This window comes from Elephantulus edwardii, unplaced genomic scaffold, assembly GCF_000299155.1.
Source record: "Elephantulus edwardii isolate Elephantulus edwardi_28Jun2011 unplaced genomic scaffold, EleEdw1.0 scaffold00003, whole genome shotgun sequence".
In the NCBI taxonomy this organism is placed as follows: domain Eukaryota; kingdom Metazoa; phylum Chordata; class Mammalia; order Macroscelidea; family Macroscelididae; genus Elephantulus; species Elephantulus edwardii.
Genome location: NW_006399753.1, coordinates 40,806,092 through 40,825,961, shown reverse-complemented (window position 1 = coordinate 40,825,961; position 19,870 = coordinate 40,806,092). Strand labels below are relative to the sequence as shown.

General features: G+C 40.6%; 1 protein-coding gene across 1 annotated transcript in view; it reads left to right on the top strand.

Annotated features, from left to right (window-relative positions):
* The first annotated feature begins 1,220 nt into the window (after positions 1 to 1,220).
* The window catches only part of LOC102858384 (fibroblast growth factor 14-like), a 936,720-nt gene continuing 918,070 nt past the window's right edge, over positions 1,221 to 19,870 (top strand). The window contains exon 1 of the mRNA XM_006879394.1: positions 1,221 to 1,518. Within this exon, the coding sequence (XP_006879456.1) occupies positions 1,311 to 1,518 (208 nt within the window). The 5' untranslated portion in view covers positions 1,221 to 1,310. The remainder of the gene's footprint in view (positions 1,519 to 19,870) is intronic.

The following is a 19,870-nucleotide window of genomic DNA, read 5'->3' as shown; positions in this document are numbered from 1 at the left end:
TGAATAGAATGTTTATAGGAATAAATATTAGCCATATACTTTATCTTTTTCAAATAGCACAATGAAATATAATTTAAATAATGAGAATTAAAGAAACATGAAAGGATTTTCCCCAATAGTTTGGAGGATGCCTTTGAAAAGGTAAAGGAGGGATTAATTATGACCATGTTGAGTGGTATTAAACTCCAGTTGCTTTTGATTTTTCTCGTCAGCATTTATTTCCTAAGATTTACTAATGAAATTGTTAATTTTCCTCTTAAATTTTACTTTTAGCAGAAGGCTGTTAGATTGGCTCCCAAAGCAAACAGCAAGCAGCCTCCTGCTTGGCAGAAGAGGGCAGAGGGTCTAATGTTGGCTGGGGCTGGGTCCTGGCGGTTGGGGAGCCAGCGAGGGGCACGAGCAGAGAGACTGCAGTGACACTGCCCTCCCGGGGCTGGGAGAAGCATCTCACTGGTGACGGGTCTGAAAGCACGTGGCTACGTCATGGAAAGCCAGTCTTTTCAATGCAAACTTCAACTCCTCCTCCTCCTCCCTCTAATGCCTGTAACTCACATTCGAGGCTGGGCGAGAAATCCGGAGGGGAGATTTTCCTCATGCTCACCGTTGTTGGAAACTGGGAGAGTGAGAGGAAGAAGGAAGGCGATCTGTGGCGCTCTCCGCTTACTACGAGCCTCACAAGGGGAGGGGGCACCTAGATTTGCATCTTTTCTTCGCGGTGATTAAGAACTGCAGGCTCAATCTGATCCCACCGATCACTGGCGATTGCTTATAAAAATAATCGACACTTGGAGAAGGGAGGCTCTGTCTTCGGCTGTCAGACTCAATCTCGGAGGTGGTATTGGTGTGTGAGTGTGTGTGGTGGCTTTTTCTCCCCCTTTTTTCCTTTCTTTTTTCTTTCTTTCTTCCTTTCTTTTTTCTTTTCTTCCCTCCTCCTTTTTTTTTTCTTTTTCCTTCTCTCCTAGGAGCTACACAATGGCAGTCTTCTCTCAGTAAGATGAATCCTGCTTTGGCTTCTGCAGATCCACCCATGTCATAGCAATCAAGTAAAAGGCTATGGTTTTCTCTTTGGGGATCTTTTGTGCATTACTGTTCTCCCTGATTAGTTTTGGCCTCAGTTGGGATTTCTTTGCCTTTGGCTTCATGCTGAAAAAGGATTTTTTTTCCAACCCTTCAGTAATAATCCAGTGGTGATCAAGGGGGATAAATCATTCACCCTGGCCGAAAAAAAACAATCACTGAGAAGTCTCAAAGAAATATACCACGTGAGGGGAAAAAACTGGGAGAAGATCCGGAATATTATCGTTTTTCCTATGGTAAAACCGGTGCCCCTCTTCAGGAGAACTGATTTCAAATTATTATTATGCAACCACAAGGATCTCTTCTTTCTCAGGGTGTCTAAGCTGCTGGATTGCTTTTCGCCCAAATCAATGTGGTTTCTTTGGAACATTTTCAGCAAAGGAACGCATATGCTGCAGTGTCTTTGTGGCAAGAGTCTTAAGAAAAACAAGAACCCAACTGGTAAGCAAAACATGTATCATGTTCTGTTTTTCCTCATACTAACCTGTCTGTTGCTCATTGAGCTAGATCTGCAGTTCTGCTATGCAGAAAGGCAGGGCAAACAGAAAAAGAACCAGGACAGTGTTGCATGTAGAGGTGTTGCATGAATAAACAAGTAACAGCTGGATCGGCGTCTGTGAACCTAAAAACCATTATCAGCATCTCTTGGCTGTGACACAATAATCCATCGCTAGGAGGGAGGAGGAAACTTTTTAAAAAATGTATGTGCTTGCCTATTTTTGGTGGAATATTCAAGGGCTATGGCTTTAGGTTTCTGCCCGAGACAGCTGGAGCTTTGGTAGTTGCCAGGAAGAAGAACCCGAGTTTCCCTGACTTCTGCTGCAGGTTCGGAGACACAGCTGGGTGTTGAGAACCTGCCCCAGACTTTCTGACTAGCTTGCACAATATTCGCCGCCCCGATCACCTTTACTAAAGTAAAAGCGGCCCCCTCCCTCGTGTCCCCGCTCCTCCGTCAGCCCCCGCCTCCCTCCCCCGTCTAGCTCTGTGTGCCCAAGTATTAACTCATTCCCCCTGTCTGCCTCTGACACATAATGCTGTTGGGAATACTTGAGCCGGGTTTATGCCTGGAGGGAAACCCAGACCCAAGAGACAAGCCCAGCCCCTCCAATGTAAAATTTAAATTCTTTTAAAAAAGCAGTATCAAACCCCTGGGTCCCACGGGTGGGAAGAGCCGGGCTCGTGAGTTCCTGCTGTAGGGTGTGGGTGATCATGCGCCCCGATTCCGAAGGACTCCAACGGGAAACTTGCAGTACATTACATAAGAAATGCAAATGCAGGTGATTCGGGGAGTCAGATCCCAGGAGTTCACTTTCCTGTCTCTCAGTCTGAAGCATTTGGGGGCGGCCGCATAGCGGTGGGCAAGCAACCTGGGGGTGGGAAGCCTGGAGGACTGCGTGGTGGCGGCGGCGCCCGCGAGGAGGCTAGGCGCATCCTTTCCCGGAACGGGCACACACTGGCAGCGGGTGGTGTGTGGCGCCCCCGGGCCGCGTCCGGGGCTGGGAGGGATTCAGGGCCGGTGTTTGTGTTTGGGGCTGTACTGGGGGAGGGGACGGTAGAGCAGCCGTCCTGCAGTGGCGGCCGGAGCTCTGGACGCCGGCACTGCGGTGTAGTAGATCATCGCTCTCGGCTGCCTCCCTGACACCCGGAGTCCAGCTGGGGCCGCGCTGGCACCCAGAGCCCCAGCGGCTGGGCAGCAAGTGGCTGCTGCCTCCCATCCTCCGAATCTCGCAAATGCAGCGCAGTTCGGGGGTGCGCTCGGCGGGGGCTGCCGCCTGCGGGTGCAGCGCGCGCGGGAGGAGGTGTGGGTGGGCGGGGATGGAGGTGGGGGTGTGGAGGCTCAGCACCCTTTGCGGCCACCGCTCCTGCAGCAGAAGCGAAGCTGGGAGTTGTTAGAGCATCCGAAAGGGCAGAGGCTAGCGGGCTGGGCTGGAGGACGCCTGGCCGAGGCCTTGGCAATTGGCTGGAGTTGCGCTAGCCCGGGAGGCTTCTGGAAGTAGCCTCTGGCTGACGGCGGGCTTAGTGCTGCAGTGGGCTCTTTGCTTCGGTTCCAAAATTCTCCTGGGTTCTCGTTCTCCTCGCCACCTTCTTCTTAACCTTTCTCCTCCCTTCTCCCTCCTCCTCAGCATCTGCCCTTTTGTCCTCCCCTCTCTTAACTTTTAGGATTTAGCAACTCTGAAATGTTACTGCCATCCTAAGAATCACCTAAGGAGAAAGCAATGTTATCACCTTAGCCATCACCTGTCTAATGTAGCTGTGAGGTGTGCCCGACACCTAGCATCAAACCTAACACTTGGTAATGCATTGGTCATGGAAACCTAGTGGGCATCTCTAACACTATCCTACAACTTCATGTGAAAATACTTTCTGTAACATTTCCTAAGTAGGACAAGCAAGGATTGCAGTTGGATGGGAGCGATTACTTCTTCAGAGGCTAGAAATACTGTTTTTTCGAAGTCGTCTGGAGTCTCTCCATGAAGAGATCTAGTTCATCCTGAAAAAGAAGTGCTGTAAAAATACACATTATTGGCGGTTTTTCTAGGGACTTCGAAGTCAGCCCTTCTGTAGGCCTGGAGAGTGGGAAATGGTTCAGCTCAGACTGCTAAGTGTCTTTGCTGGTCTTTATATTATCTCCATGGTTTTGCTGAAAATACTATTTTCTTCCTATATGTGATTCAAGATCTTTTCCTTAAACTTCCTCCATCTCACTCACTCACTTTCTTCTTTCTGGGGGAAAAAAAGTTTGTTTTTTTTCCTTCGAAGGCATTTTGGAAGATCTCAAGCAAATACACATTCTTTTAAAAGCAGGCAATATATTTTGCAACTGAAGAATGTGAAAGTACTTGGATGTGAATTGATAAGTTAATTCAAAGTGTGTCTAACAACCTAACCAGCTATTTTTAATAAGATAGTTAAGTGTTAGATTTTCAGAGATTAGACTTTCATCCTTGGAGTAGATATTTTTTAAAGGAGACAGTAATATGTCATCCTATTTATCTCACCTTATGAAAGGTTTTTGCCTTTCAGGCTTGAATCAGATGCATGCATGGCCATCCCCTTTCAATATTGTACTTGGTGAAATCCATTCATTCTCCTGCTACTAAAATACAGATGGAAAGAATTTTCAGATGTTTGATTTGAAGAAAGCAGTGCAACTAAGATGTTAATTTAGTAATTAAAATAAAATAAAGTCTAAATTCTTCCTAACTGTTAAAACTCAAAGCAACAGATTGACTACTATCTACTATGCTATCATAACTGTAAAAAGAAGACAACTGGTATCAAATTAAGAAGCTTGGTAGCCTATTGCCAAGTACAGTACTATAATCTTGAATTTGATATAGAACAATTCTCATTATTTTAGAGATAAATTGTTGTTTTTTTCCTGATCTACCAAAGTTATAAAGTAATTTACTGGTTATTCCCAATTCTGTAAATTATCAAGCATGCATAGTGGGGAGTTAAACCCTTAACAAAGCATATGGCTATATAATCAGGTTGGTATTAAGATACTCAGATAATAGAGCCATGATGTTAAGGGCAAAATTATTCATCCACCCAGAAGTTATTAATTAGCTCCAAACCATTTAAACAAAAAGTGTTAATTAGATAGTGTTATCTTTTTTTATTTGTTTGTTTACTTATATAGTTTAGCTGGACTGGACCTTGAAGAATTTATTTGCACAATATGCCTCTTTTTAAAATACATTACGATAGTTTAATAATAACTGATAAAGTAAATTTACAATCTTCATAAAAGCTCATAGTAGCTCATGGTTAAAATGATCACCAGAGAATACACAAATATCTACACTTTCAATGTCCTACTTTCTCCTACTTTTCTAGCAGAGCAATAGCTATGCATTTGGAATAAATGTCACCTGCTTCAAATTTCACTGTATGAGTTATACAAGGTGACTATATTTTCAGGGAATCATTAAATAGGGAATACATTTAAGTCAAGGCATTTATTTTGCCTAAAGGAAGGCTTAATATGTTTCTAACCAGTAATGTCAATTTTAACTGATCACTGTGTATATACAGGTTGGACTGGGAAAGAATCTAGGTCACTGCACTTTGAGTGAAGGGTGCTAAGAATATAAACATGGTTGAAAACAGTTTACAAAAACGATAAATACTAAGGTCATATCATTCGAATCTCTTCACTATGTCATGTAAACCAAGCAAAATAAGTTACACATAAACTTCTACTCAATCGTACATCATACTTTTAAACTCTTATGACCTGATAGGATTTTGAAAAGCATAGGTTTTAGTATAAGCTGTAGTCTAATTTTATTGAAGTATGGTGTCCGAGGCAATGAGGGCATGAAGCAGATGCCCTAACATAGTTTTGAAGAACTTGTTTAGAAAGTTTTGCAAATTCATTGATCTGTTTCCTTTTTTGAACTCAGTTTCCCTCTTAGCCAGACCACTCTTGGAGACAGAACAAATGGAGCCTATGATCACTTTCTGTTTCCTACTTATTTTGGTGCTTTTCAGCCAAGCTTTTACTAACTGGTTTTATGTGCCAAAACCAGCAGGTATGCCACTGTTACCTATTTAAATTTTTCTTTTTTTAGCTACTTCTATCAGGGCTGCTATGCATTTTTTTCAAGTGAGGAAATAGAGAAAGAGGAAAGAAAAAGAGTAAGAATTTTTTGTACCTTCTTATTCTCAGTCTGCCGACTCATCCTGGTTTCCTGTAGAGCTGTTTGAGCCACGAATGGGGCATAACCCTTGCATTTCTAAACACTGAGGATCTACCAAAAAAGGACATGAAATTCAGACTCATGAGTGAGGCTCTAGACAGGTGTAAGGTTCTCCTTTTTCTAACATGTTTGGCTTTAGAGTGGCATTCAGTGTAATAAGAGTTGCCCTTGGACTCCATTCAGGAAGCTTTAGTTATTGAAGCTGCAAAATGACTTTTAACAGAGTAGTGCTATGTCATAATTTACAAGGTCCCATTTTAGATAGGCTTCCAAGAACTTATTTGTTGGATTTTTCTTTTTCAAAACTTACATTCAAGTTAACAAGTTAACAAATATTCAAAGATCCTATGTATGATAATGTATTATAATCGAAATGTTTTAACTATGATGGCAGCTTTCATTATATCCAAATTCAGCTCATTCTCATCTTAGACAACATCATTCACAGAAAATACACTTTTAAATGATGTATTACTTTTAGAAAGTATTAATGCTAATTCTATACTACACTGTTTTTGAGTCTATTGAGTCCGAACTGACTCATTGCTGATCCTTCAGTGGTTTTCAGAGACAGTGAAGCACATGCAAATTGACTGTCCATTTTCCTCCTATCTAGTAGCTGGTGTATTTGAACCAAGTACCTCTGGATTGGCAGTACAGCTCCTTACTATTAGGCCACAGATGAATCATTCTTTTAATATTGTTTGAACCAAGAGCCCCATGTTTTAGAAAGATGGACACTGTCAATTTTTATATTGTTCTACATACGTTAACAAGGACAACAACCAATGTGTTTCTTCCTTTTTTTGCACATGTTGACATTATCTCACTCAAATTGACTGATAAGTTTTCTATAAATACCCTGCAAATGCCTCAAAATGGAAGCATTTATGCAAAACTATTTCCTCTGTCTTAAGGAAAACAATTGGGACAGTTGAAAGTTAAAAAGTAGAAAGTTAAAAATTTCTCTCTGAAGTCTTGAGTGAATCATTGCATTGTGACTATACCCTTGGAGAAATCTTTGAGGTCAAGGTAGGACCACCTCTAGGAGGATCTGTGGATCAGGGAAACCCTAATGGCATATGCACCACCGTAGCACTGGCGTCTCAGTGGTGCTAGTTTGTGTTTTAGCTTGTGTACCATGTGCCAGATTCAGCTGTAAGAGTTAAATCTGGTCAGATTTTCTGAGGTGGACTTTACAATTACTCTGTATGGATGAATGTGTGCATTTGCTCTTGTGAATGTGAAGAACCATCAATATTCTATTTTTCCTTTGTATTTCTCAAGGTGCTACAAATTTGTTTTCTGCTTTGGTGAGAATGTATAAGGTAGGATAATGAAAGGATAGGAAGTTTAAAGAGTTCCTGAGAACTTAAAAAAGATGAAGGCAAAAAGAGGCAAAGGAGACATGTTTGAACTGAGTCAGTTTCGTTTATCAATGACTAGTAATGATACTTTGGACATGTTGCAAGGCGGGATCAGTCCTTGGAGAGGGACATCATGCTTGGGAGGGTGGAGGGACAGAGCAGGAGAGGAAGACCCTTGAAGAGATGGATTGATTCGGTGACTGGGGTAATGGGGACAGGTGTGTCAGAGACAATAAGATTGCCACAGGATAGAGTGGGGTTTAGGGTTGTTGTACATAGGCTCGCTATGAGTAGCAGGCGACTTGATGGCACATAACAACAACAGGAACAACAACAACCAAATCTACCAATATAATCAAAGAAAGTCATATAGTAATTGTTATACACAATTTTCTTTATCATTGTGCCTTAATAGAAATCTGGCTATTGCCTCTACCTGATGTTCAATATGTTTTTATTAATTGCTAATGGGAGATAGATTTTCCCTGGGAAATTTAGACCTGCAGGAAACTGTAACCGACAGGATTACTCGTTTCTAAGTTTGTTACCAACACTGCCAACCAATATTTTATCTCGTAATGGTAAAATAAACAATAAACGTGTTAGAAGTGGGAAAGCTGTTAATAGCTTCAACTTCTTTTCATCTGCCTTTAAAGGAAGAGTAGAAAAAAATGCTTTGCAAACATTTCCTTTGCCATGTTTTATCATTCTAATTCTCAAAACAGCAGGCCGGTGCCTGTGCTATTCCTCAGAGGCCTAAGGGGGGTGGGGAAAGCTAAAGAAGAAACTTTATTTTTGCATTTATCTCTTCTGACAAAACCTTTCAATAAAGACAGGGTACCATCAGGTTTACATTTACAAGAGTTCCCTTCATGTATACTGTCAGGAAGATCCAGTCCTTGGAAATAAGACATCATGCTGGGAAAGGTAGGTCAGATAGAGGAAGACTCTCAAACAAGATGGGTTGACACAGTGACTGTCACCGTGGGCTTGAGGAGAGGATGGAGCAGGATGTGGCTAGGTTCACTGTTCATAGGGTTGCTGAGTCAAAGTTGACTTAACAACTTTTTATATAAACATTAACTTTCTTCTTAAAAAATTGAAATATATTGGGTCTAAATGGAGTGAATGTTTTGAACTTTTCTTAAGACTGTAACTCTTCTTGTGGCAGGTTGCTTTTGGCGGAATAGCATTTAAATAACACTTAATACCAGTTGCTTTGAAAGGATCTTTCCTTGAACGGTTAATTTTCCCTCCGTCAGAGTAGTAACCTTCAAACTTCATAGCTTCCTGCTCTTTCAACTATTGCACAGATATAGTTAACTTTCTCCTTTCTGGAGACACTTTAACGTTGGAAGCTGCTTTGCAGCCATGGCCTAGGGCTGACTGAAGTAGGACTGTTGTCAGAAAGCAATCAGAAAGCATGGAACAAGCCATGGGTCTGGGACGAAAGTACATTTGAGTCCTGCAAAGACAGGAGTCCAGTCAACTTCAGCTCTTTGGAGCGACTTCGTAAACTGACTGAAGCGGCCCTGGATTCTAGCCTTGAAGGCAGGGGTGCGCGCAGGCGCGACGCAGTCTCCCCCGGGGGGGGGGGGCCGGCTGCTCAGGATCCCCAGACACTGGCCGCGCCTCCCCGCACGGAAATCCGCAAACGCGCGCGCTTTCCGCCTCAGCGCGGCCGGGCTCGCTACGCAATGCGGCGGAAGCGGCCTGTTGGAGCCGCCGTAGCGCGGGAAGTTTCCGTTGCTACAGAGATGACCTCTGACCCCAGGAGTCTCTAGGGGCCCCCTGCAGGCAGTGCACAGCCGTGACTATAGAAATCATGGTTGCTGCACGTGGTGGTAGAGTAGTGGGCTCCGTGTGACCTGGGATGGCAGGATGAGCGAGGCACTGTACCCGGAGCCGAGATTTTCGCTCCCAGGAGTGTCTAGCCTTCTGCTGTTTCTCCGGCAGGGGCCAGGTTCGAGGGGTCACTGGGTTTACGCAGAGCACCCTTGGCACCGCTGGCCCAAAGAGTTGGGAAGGAAGTTTGGATCTCAGGCCACAAGTGTCCGCCTCCTGCGGTTTATTACCTCCCTACACACTAATCGTCTTCACAGACTTTGGGCACGTGGCCAGGATGGACCAGTCCTTGGAGAAGGGCATCATGCTTGGAAGGGTGGATGGACAGCGCAGGAGAGGAAGACCCTGGATGAGATGGATTGACATAGTGGCTGTGACAGTGGGGGCAAGTGTGTCAGAGGCGGTGAGGTTGGCTCAGGATAGGGTTCAGAGCAGTTGCTCATAGGGTCACTATGGGTTGTAGTCGACTCCACTACCACCACCACACTCTCCGCAGAGCCACCTCTGGCACTCTTACTGACTTACAGGGAAAAGGCATGGACAAGAAGAACCGGGGTTGCTGGTGACTGGGGCCAAACTCAGAGCTGGGTTCTGGTTTCATTTTCTCTTGTAGTGGGAGACTCTAAACTGTTGAAAGGAACCTGTTCTCATGGCTGCATAAGAAGGATCTTAATGAAAATAGTCGCTGATCAGCCTCAGCTCTTACTTTTCTCACTCACTCATTGCTGTTGAGTCACAGCTGACTTGTAGCTGACCTTCCAGAGTGTTTTCAGAGGTGGTAAATTGTTTGATTGCCCATCTTCCCGCGAACCAGCCTGTGGATTTGAACTACATTCTTCTGGGGTGCAGCACTGCTCCTGACTGCTAGGCCACTAGAGCTTCCCTTAATATTCGAGATTTCTGTAATCTGATTCTAAGTGAACTGTGCTCTTTTCCTTGCACAGGTGGCCACATAGAACCGTTTAGAAGGGAATACGTTGAGTTTTACTAATGGCACTATTATCATGCATTTTAGGGTTGTGTTGCTGGTACCGAAACGGATGGCATTCCATGATACCTAATCTACTCCCCAGATGTCTGCTCCTCCAGCCGCTGTCTCTGGATGTATCTACATTGGCTGCTCTGCTTCTTTTTTTCAGCCTCATTTCTCAAAGTGGAAATATTTTGAGGAGCTTATCAACCCTGAAATTTCTGAAGTATATCTCTGTTTTAGCGGTTTTTCAGCTGGAAAGTAACCATAATCTCTATTGAATGAGTGTATGTCTTACTCCTTGATTTGCTAATTCAGTAAACACATAACAGTGCTATTGGTTCTCATTGTTCTGGTAGTACATGGGTGAGGGCAGCTTTACAGGAAAGACTAGGAAGACAGTTTTGATAATGTTTTGAGTTACAGTTGGATAAAAGTCAACAAAACTGACATGGATGGCTTTCTTGAATGGACAATATTTGGCCTGTCATGAAGAATATTAGTCAGATGGGGAAGAACTGGGTAGGCTTTTAGCAGATAGAAAACTGCAGACTTTAGAGTTTAATCTTCAGTCCATTGTAGTTCAATTGATTCTGGGGCATAGTGACTCTGTAAAATGGAATATGACTTTATGGAAGCAGCTGCCTCCTCTCTTTCCTATAGAGTGACTGGTGGGTTCAAATCACTGCCAAACAACCCACTGCCTCCTAAGGCACTTGCCTTAAGGTTTCAAAACACAAAAACTTCAAACACATTCCCTTCGAGTTGCAACCAACTCATACCTGGCCTTCCTTTGGGTTTTCTGGGACTGTAAATCACATGGGAATAGCGTGGTTAAGTCCCAAGAACTACATCTGCAAAATGGGAAGAGTATAAGCCATGACAGGTAGTAGATTATAAGGTAATCAAGAACAGATCTGGACTTTGTGATAAACCCTCTATGTAAATGTGACAATAGTATGGAAAATAGCCTTGAGAAGGACAACTGAAGGTAGAGGAAGTAGAAAAAGTAAGAAAATAGAAGATGCAAAATTAAGCAGTGACAAGTTGGAAATGCAGGAAAATTTAACTTTCTCAGGGACATGTGCATTGGGAAGAAAAAGGAGAGTTAAAAAATTTTAATAGTTTTCAAACCCTATTAAAATTGAACAACTCTTACTGCTCCCAATCCTCTTATTTATCAACTTAAAACATCTTGAAGCATGGTTGGCTCTATCCACATTATTCATATTTGAATCAATGAGATAACTTACAGTAAGCAGAAATAGACAACTTTTTAAATGAAAATTTAAATGAGCAGTATTAGAGGTGTCATTTTGGGATAAAAAGTTCCTTTTCTTGTCTTCAAATCTGAAGACGTTTCAGAATGGAATAAATGCTGTTTAACAGAATAATAAAAAATTATTTTTTTATGGTTATTTAAGATTCTTGTTTAATAGCAGATGTTTTTGCACACAATACTTTATTCAATTTGAGGAGTCAAGTACTGCAATTAAAAGCCAAGTTTTCAGAATAAATACCAGGTCTGCCAAGAAAAAACGAAGGAAGTGTGAACTTTATTGAATTTACATATGTAAATGTGTGCACCTGTTTTTTAGATAGGAATGAATGTAGTTGTAATTAAAATACTCCCTTTCCTCTTGTAACATTTTGTTGTCTACACAATTACAAAAGATGGTTGAAGTGTGTGGTAACATCTTCTGAAATGCTACTTCCTAGATAAAGTGTAGTTTGAGCAGGATTGCAGTCTTCATTCTTTTCCTGTGTGGAGCTCATGGTATATTATTGTACTTTTTGTAAGTAGGAAATGTGGAAAGAAGGCTTAGGGACTAAAAAATACCCTTTAATTTTAGTTTTTTTTTAAAGCTGTCATTGATTTCAAAGCCTGAAACTCATCTTTAGTTGTATTACAGTAGTATGCCAGGTGTTATGTTCTTTAGCAAAGAAAGAAACTATTTCCTGGGAGGCCTGAGTCAGTTTCCTGATTAGCAGTCACTGTCATTCTGCCCCAACTTTTTATTGCTGTGACAAATTGAAAGCAGAAATCCAAGTACTTTTCTTCCTTCATTATCAAATGACTTGGTTTTCTAGGGATTTAGAATTTTCATTAACTTAATAAATATTTATTGCATATTATTGACATGTTTTTACTTGAATGATATGCAGTTTTTACTTCACATCTCAGCATATAGTATTGCTATTGCTGTCAGGTGCCATCGAGTCAAGTACAACTCATAGCAACCCTGTCAACAACTGAGCTCAGCACTGTCCTATCCTGTGCCGTCCCCATAATCTCTGACACTGTCAAGTTCATTGCTGCAGTCACCATGTCAATCTACCTGGTTGATAATTTTTCTCTCCTTTTCCCTCCTCTACCTTTTCAAGCGTGAGGTGTCTCTCCAAGAAATAATCACTCCTAACAATATGTCCAAAGTGTGTGAGATGAAGCCTCATCGTCCTTGTCTCCAGTACTTCATCATTCTTGCTTCTGGCTACACTTTCTCCAAGACATATCTGTTTGTTTTTTTGGCAGTCCATGGAATCTTGAGCACTCTTCTCCAATATTATAGTTCAAAGGCATCAATTTTTCTGTCATCCTTAGTTATTGTCCACCTCTCAGATGCATAGCATAGTCTGATAAGACTATGACCTGAATCAGGTACACCTTAGACCTCAAACTGATATCATTACTCCTCAGTAATAAGTTGGAAATGTACAATTTGCTGTCACTAGGTGTTACAAACCGACTAGGCTTCATAAAAGAACTTTAAACAACAGATCTGAACCCTACACTATCCTATTCCTTCTTTATGACCTCTAATATGCTGAAACACATTGTTACAGTCATAAAATGCCATGAATATTGTTAAATATTGGAAGCATTTTAACACTATGCAAAAAGAACAAGGGCCGCATGAGGACAGCCATATCTGACCCTTTCCAACTTCACAAAGGGGAACTATCCCCATCAACAACATCAACAAAAGAAAACCAATTCCCATGAGGTCAGACATATACCCCACACTCTTATATCTCTTTCTAATCAACGCCAATCCTACTGCTTTACTGGGTCCCAAATCTGATGTGATAGCTCACAGACCATACAAAACCATATGAGGGAAGTAAAAAGAAGGCTGTATTTCAGGTTAGTACTAGACTACAGTCAGGACAGCTTCCAGAATATGCTCACAGGGTCCTCAGCTTTGAGACTTATGGCTTTAGACCAGTATTGCAAAGCTCTCCATTCTGATAGTTAGGGTTCTGATCCCACTCCCCACCCCCTGCAGTCCTCAAACACACTTGGGCAAGACTTCTAGCTTTTGTTCACTGGCATAGCAGTCTCAAGGTCTGCTCTGTCTCATGTCAGGTCTCTGGTTCTCTGCTGCGCATGCTGTTGCTACTGCTCTTATAGGTCCTAGTCTGGCTGGTGCAAGAATCTCTGGCCCTGAAGGAAATGTTGCATTCTCTTGCTGCTTCTTTGCTGGTGGTGAGGTTCTCTAATTCTACTGCTGGATCCTCTCAATTTAAGGATAAGACTAGCCAGTCTCTTTGTGGATAGGCTAATATTCCCTATTTGTATATTCCTGCCCAGCCACATGACGGGAAAAGGCTAGGGAAGCCATTCTGAGCAATACATGCTTAACACCACACACTGCAAAAACAAATTTGATGCAGAATAAATATTTTTCATCATGCTTGTACACCATTTATTTCCCAAGAACATAGGGCTGAAGTGATTATTTTGGTATATCTGTGTTAATATAATCTTTGTATGGAGGCATTAGCCGGTGGAATACATGCTGAAGAGTAAGTATGCCTGATAGGCAGACTCATGAAGTATGGTTAACTCTAGTATAACTCCTTGACCTCTCCTTTTATGTTGTTGTTATGTGCTGATAGTACTCATAGCAACCCTATGAACAATGACTCTAAACCTTGCCCTATCCTGAGGCAACTTCACCATTTCTGATACACCTGACTCCATTGCCACTGTCACTGTGTCTGTCATTCCTTATCAGCAAGGGCCTTCCTCTCCTGTGCTGACTGTCCACCTTTCCAAACATGATGCCTTTGTCCAAGGACTGGTCCCTCCTGACAACATGCCCAAAATATATGAGACTGAGTTTCAAAATCCTTGCCTCCTTGGAGCAACCTGGTTTTACCTTCTCTCAGACATACCTGTTTGTTCTCTTGACAGTGTTCAATACTCTTCTCCAGCACTATCACTCAAAGGCATCGATTTTCCTTCTGTAATCCTTTTTCATTGTCCAGCTTTCAGATGCATAGCAAGTGCTTGGAAAGACCATTTCCTGAATCAGGCACACCTTAGTTACTAGATGGATATTGTTGCTCTTTAGCACATTGGAGTAGTCCTTAGTGGTGAATTTCCTCAGATGCAACTTGTATTTTGATTTCTTAACTGCTGATGCCAAGTGTGTTGATTGTGGATCAGAACAGGATGAAATTGTTAGTGAGTTCAATCTTCTCTCCATCTATCATGATACTGCCTATTGCTTTAGAATACTATTTTCCATTGCTGAGAGTTCCTTTTTGTAACAATTTTCCTTGTATTTGTACCATCGCACTGTAGAATGTGCCTTTTCACTTATTTCCTCTATTATGCCTTACAAAATTTTGTCATCTTAATGACAAAATGACTTGATCTTCCTACAAGGTTAAGGTTAGCGTTCTGCTGAATTTTCAACGTTTACATGCATTGCATTAGGGAAGAAGGCAGAAAATTTCAGCAATTTAGATGTTAGAAAGTAAAGAAAATACACATCCCTGACTTTGAGGGTGTGATGTTTATGGGACTTACTGGCCTTAAAATTAACACTTGAAGGAACTATGATTTGAATTCATTGTTTTATCAGATTATACATACTTAAGAACAACAATATAATTAAAAGAGTTTTGGGATTGTTACTATAAATAAATATTCTATCTACTTTTCCAACTAATAGAATATGTATCAGCTAGGCAGATTTTAAAAGGTGTAGTATTTTTCTGCTTTAACAAATATTTTTAATTCTTTTGAACCCTGTGTTACCATTTGCTGTGCAGTAAGTAGAATAAACTTTTGGAGAGTGATTTCTACACACTAGAACTTTTTCTACGGAGCTCTTGTGGCAGAGTCTATATGAGCTGTGCTGCTAATCCAAAGGCAGTGTCTCTCTGGCAGTCAAGTCCACCAGCAGTTCTAAGGGAGAAAGATGAGCAGTTTATGTGATTTATAGTCACAGGATCATCCGTGAGTTGGTTCTGACTCAAAAGCAATGAGTTGAGAATGAGTAGTTAAGTGGCGGCCTGTTGGTAATAATCTGAATTGCAATCCTGAAAGCTCTTGGTTTGAATCCACCAGTTGCCCCATGGAAGAAAGATGGGCAGTCTCCTCCTGTGTGTCTTAATACCTCTTATAACTTGCTGGAGGTTCAGCTATGGGCCAGTTCTGACTTGACAGTACACAATAACAAAAACAATAACGTATTTCTCATACCCACTGTCAAGGACTTCTGTTATACTCATTTAAAGACATTATAAAATGCAAATTTAGAGCTGTTAAGACAGTTGTCTAAGAATACCTACCTAGTATAACTAACAGGGCTGAGAACAAACCTAAGTAATCTTACTCCAGAGTCCACGCTGTTGAACTACTAAATTGCCGCTTCTTCTAAAGATGATGTTCTGCAGAATCTCAAAGTTGCCAGGGTTTGACTTAGTGTTTGGTTTTTTTTTTTAATTTTAATAACCTAGAACTAAAAGGGACCATAGCATTTTTATAGCATAGAATTTTACTAGTTGAATTTTACTTCAATTCTAATTGGAGTACTACGATGTCAGTCTAGAGATAAAGATATGCCTAATCCAAGCTGTGATTTTCTCAGTTGCTTGCTATGCATCCAAGAGCTAGCTGGACAATGAGTAAGGCTAAAAGAAGAAAAATCAATGCCTTTGAGTTATGGAACATAGAATGGACTGTCAAAAGAACAAACAGGTCTGTCCTGGACAGGATGAAGCCATGCTGCCCTGTGGAGGCCAGGATTTTTAAATTCTGTCGCACATACTTTGGGCATGTTGCCAAGAGGGACAAGTCCTTGGAGAAAGGGCATCCATGTTTGGAAGGGTAGAGAGTCAGCACAAGAGAGGAAGAGTCTGGGTGAGCTAGATTGACACAGTGACTGTGGCAATGAGACAGGTGAGTCAGAAACTGAGATTGGCTCAATATAAGGCAGGAGTAAAAAGCTATTGTTCATAGGGATGCTATGAGTCGTAGTCAACTTGATGTCACATAACAAAAAATAGGATGATAGAAGGATAATTGGGTTGGAGAAGAGTACTGGAGAGCACTGAATGTTCCACAGACTGCTGAAAGAACAAACAAATTTATGTCGGGGGAAGTGCAGCCAAGGTGCTCTTTAGATGTAAGATGGTAAAACTTCATCTCACATATTTTGGGCACGTTCTCAGGAGGAGGCATCCTTGGAAGAAGATGTAATATGGGAGAGGTGGAGGGTCAGAGGAAGTGAGGAAGACTCTCAGTGAGAAGGGTTGATACAGTAACTGTAACAAGGGGCTGGAGCTTATCAGAGACTTGAGGGATGGTACGAAATAGGGCAAGGTGCAGCTCTTTAGTTTATAGAGTCACTATGAATTGTAGTTGACTCAATAGTATCTAAAAAACAAAAAGAGACCATAATATACTTAGAATTTGAATATTCTTTAATTGAGGTAATAAATACCTGAAATATGTATATTTTTTTTATTGTAAAGGTTGAGAAATTTTGACAAGTGTATATATCCTCTTAATTACCACTCCAATTAAGAACATTTCCATCACCCCTGAAAGTTCCCTCTTCAGTCCATTGAATTGCCACCCAAACCACTTGCAACAAGCAATCATTGTTCTGACTTGCCTCCCTTTAGTTTAGACCAGAACTTCATACCATCAAATTACAGAGTCCTCACTCTGTGTCTGTTTGCTTTATTGCTCAATGTACTGTTTTTATGACTTTTGTTTTGTAAGCTACAAAACTCCTATTGAACAGAATCCTTTTAGTTAATATCCAAAAATTGCCCTGAGAGGAAATAGATATGATACTCCCAGCCTGCAAGGTATTAAGTTAGCTGTGGCAAAATGTCATAGATGCTTGTGAAAGAAAGGGGACTCCTGAGTCAGAGATAAAGGATTTTATTTCTTTATGCTTGTACCAGTGCTCATAGCCCCCGAGTCTCACAGGGATGATGTGGAGTGGGTCAAGTAAATGTTATAAACACAGTTTGGTTATGTGTCAGAGCTGAGTAACGCTGCACTTAGGAAATGCCTTAATCTTTTAAGGGGCTTCTAGCAAAGCTGCTCGACCTTTGTCCTACAGGGAGGCATTATCTTTAACATTTCCAACAGGAGACAAATCCACCCTGTAACCCAGAGAGGGACAGTCCCTAGATTCCAAGATTGTTTACTGTACAAAGATAGTCCAGGACAAAGGCTGTCATAAGTCATGCAGAAATGCCATGGGGAATTGCCTGCCAACAGAAGTCATCATTTAAATCTGTTTTTGACAAGAAATTCTTTTTTGCCTTTTTTTCTATTTCTCTCAGTACTGACATTCTTGTTGGCTCAGTGGGGTGTTTATCTTTAGAAAAAATAATTATTTAGAACTTAATCTAAAAAATGATCTGAGATTTTAAGAGAATACATTGTGTAATTCTATGTAGATAAAGCCATGTTAATTTTGGAGGGATATTTTCCAAATTCTATGAACATTTTGTTTGTCTCATAAGTATTTAAGTTAAATATAGAAAGCATAACAGCAATGAGAAAGTGGAGAAATTGAAGTCTAATCGAAATCCTTTAGGAGACATATGTAGAATGAAAAGGGAAGAAAGAAAAACCTTTTAAAGAGGTGAGACTTGAACTAAGTCTTGAATACATGTTTCATTAGACAGTGGAGGAGAAAGGCAAATTCTTGGCAAATAAGGCTGAGGGAGTATAAGAAGGAAAAGTAAAGACTGGATTATTTATGGATAGAATTTGTGGAAAATTTAATGGAATCCTATTTTAGAAGGTTAGTGAAGTCTGAAAGACTGGCTGAGGAGTTAGACATTATAGAACAAAAAGGGGAGTGATGTGATTGCTTTATAACAGTTGCAAACTGTAACTGGTATAAGTGATTATGGAGAGGGAGTCTGACTAGGAAGATGTGGGGAGGAGGATGAAGGGATTTTGTAATAAGAAAGCAATCAAGTGAAAATGTCCTGTATTCGTTGGTGATGGGAAATAGGGAGTTTAGGTGAAAGGATGGTGCCAAGTCTATAATATAGGTAGGAGAAAAATTGCTTAGCACTTGGCAAAGATAATCTAAGACATATGCCAAGAAGCTATAGTTCAAGAAGTCCTTTACTTCCTCTGAATTTAGGAAGGATGAGATAAAAACTACATGAGAAATGCAGGGAATCAACTGTAGAAGATCATGGGAAGCTGGTTGCAAATACGCTTTTTTGGTAGCCATACATGTTCTGTTGTAAATGTGAGACAAGAAATAAAAGCAAGTGGTTGTATTTATGTACTTGACAGATGAACATCTATCATAGATTTTCCTAAGTAGTATGACTCCTCAGATTGAAGTCACTAGCTTTGGTGATGTTTTTCTTTCTTTACATTTTTTAATTAGGTTTTTTTTTTTAAAATTTCTAATAAGATACCAAACACTGCCTAGTCCTGTCCTATTCTCAGAACAGTTACTGTGCTTGAATCCACGGTTGTAGCCCATGTGCCATTGAGAATCTTCCTCTTTTTACCCCCTTGTCTTTCTACGTTACCGAGGATGATGATCCTCTCCAGCACGGATTCCTTCTCATAACATATCCAGAGTTTATGAGACAGAGTCTCACTACCCTTAATTCCAAAGCTGTACTTCTCATTATTCAGAAGATTATAATTTGCTATGACTCACCCAGTTGAAAGTGTTTGTATAGTAAATAAAGGCCAGGTGAACATCTTTTTTTGTATTTTCTGCTTTTAGGCACGATTTGTCCATTATCAGCAATAAGATACATGATTCTGCTGCTCTTTCTTTGAATTGAATTTATGGAAATTTCCTCTTCATACACTAATGCAACTGTTTGTTTCAATTATATTCATCAAGGTTTTACTTGACTGTGATATTAATGATAATATTTATATTTTCTACCTTCTACTAGATCATGTTTTTTTATTTTTGGAATGAGCACAAACATGTATCTCTTTCAGTTGGTTGGTTGGGTAGATGACTTCCAAATTTCTTGGCACAAAAGAATGTTTCTACCATTGTATTTATATTAAAATATAGCAGTTACTGTGTCATTAATTCCTAAAATCTTCTTTTTTGAGAATGCTTTCAGAGCAGTATGAATTTCCCCCCCTTGTTCTTGAGCATATTATTTTTGGTACAGTGACTGTGTGTATTCCTTTCACCTCTTTTTGAGGCATCTTGTATAATTCAGTGTTTTGCCCATGTAATCTTTTAATACTCTGACTTGAGGTTTGAATTTTTTCTTCAATTCTTTCAACTTGGGAAATGATGAGCATGGCTATTCTTCCCTTTAATTTTCAAACTCCATGTATTTGCACATTTATTATAATTCTTTGTCTTTTTGAACCACTTTTGAGATATGCTTATCTTTTACTTCCTAATTTTTTAGCGGTTCTACATTCAAGAACAAGAATTAGTCTCTTTTCATACTTATTTTGGTCTTTTGTTTCTGTTTTTTAAATGACCTTTTACTTTTCTTCATGTATGATGTCTTTGCTGTCAGCTCACAAGCCATCTGGTCTTTGGTTATTAACATTCATTGTGTCAAGTCTTTTCATGAGATGATCTCTACATTCCGGCTGGATATACTGAAGGTCATACTTTGTTTTT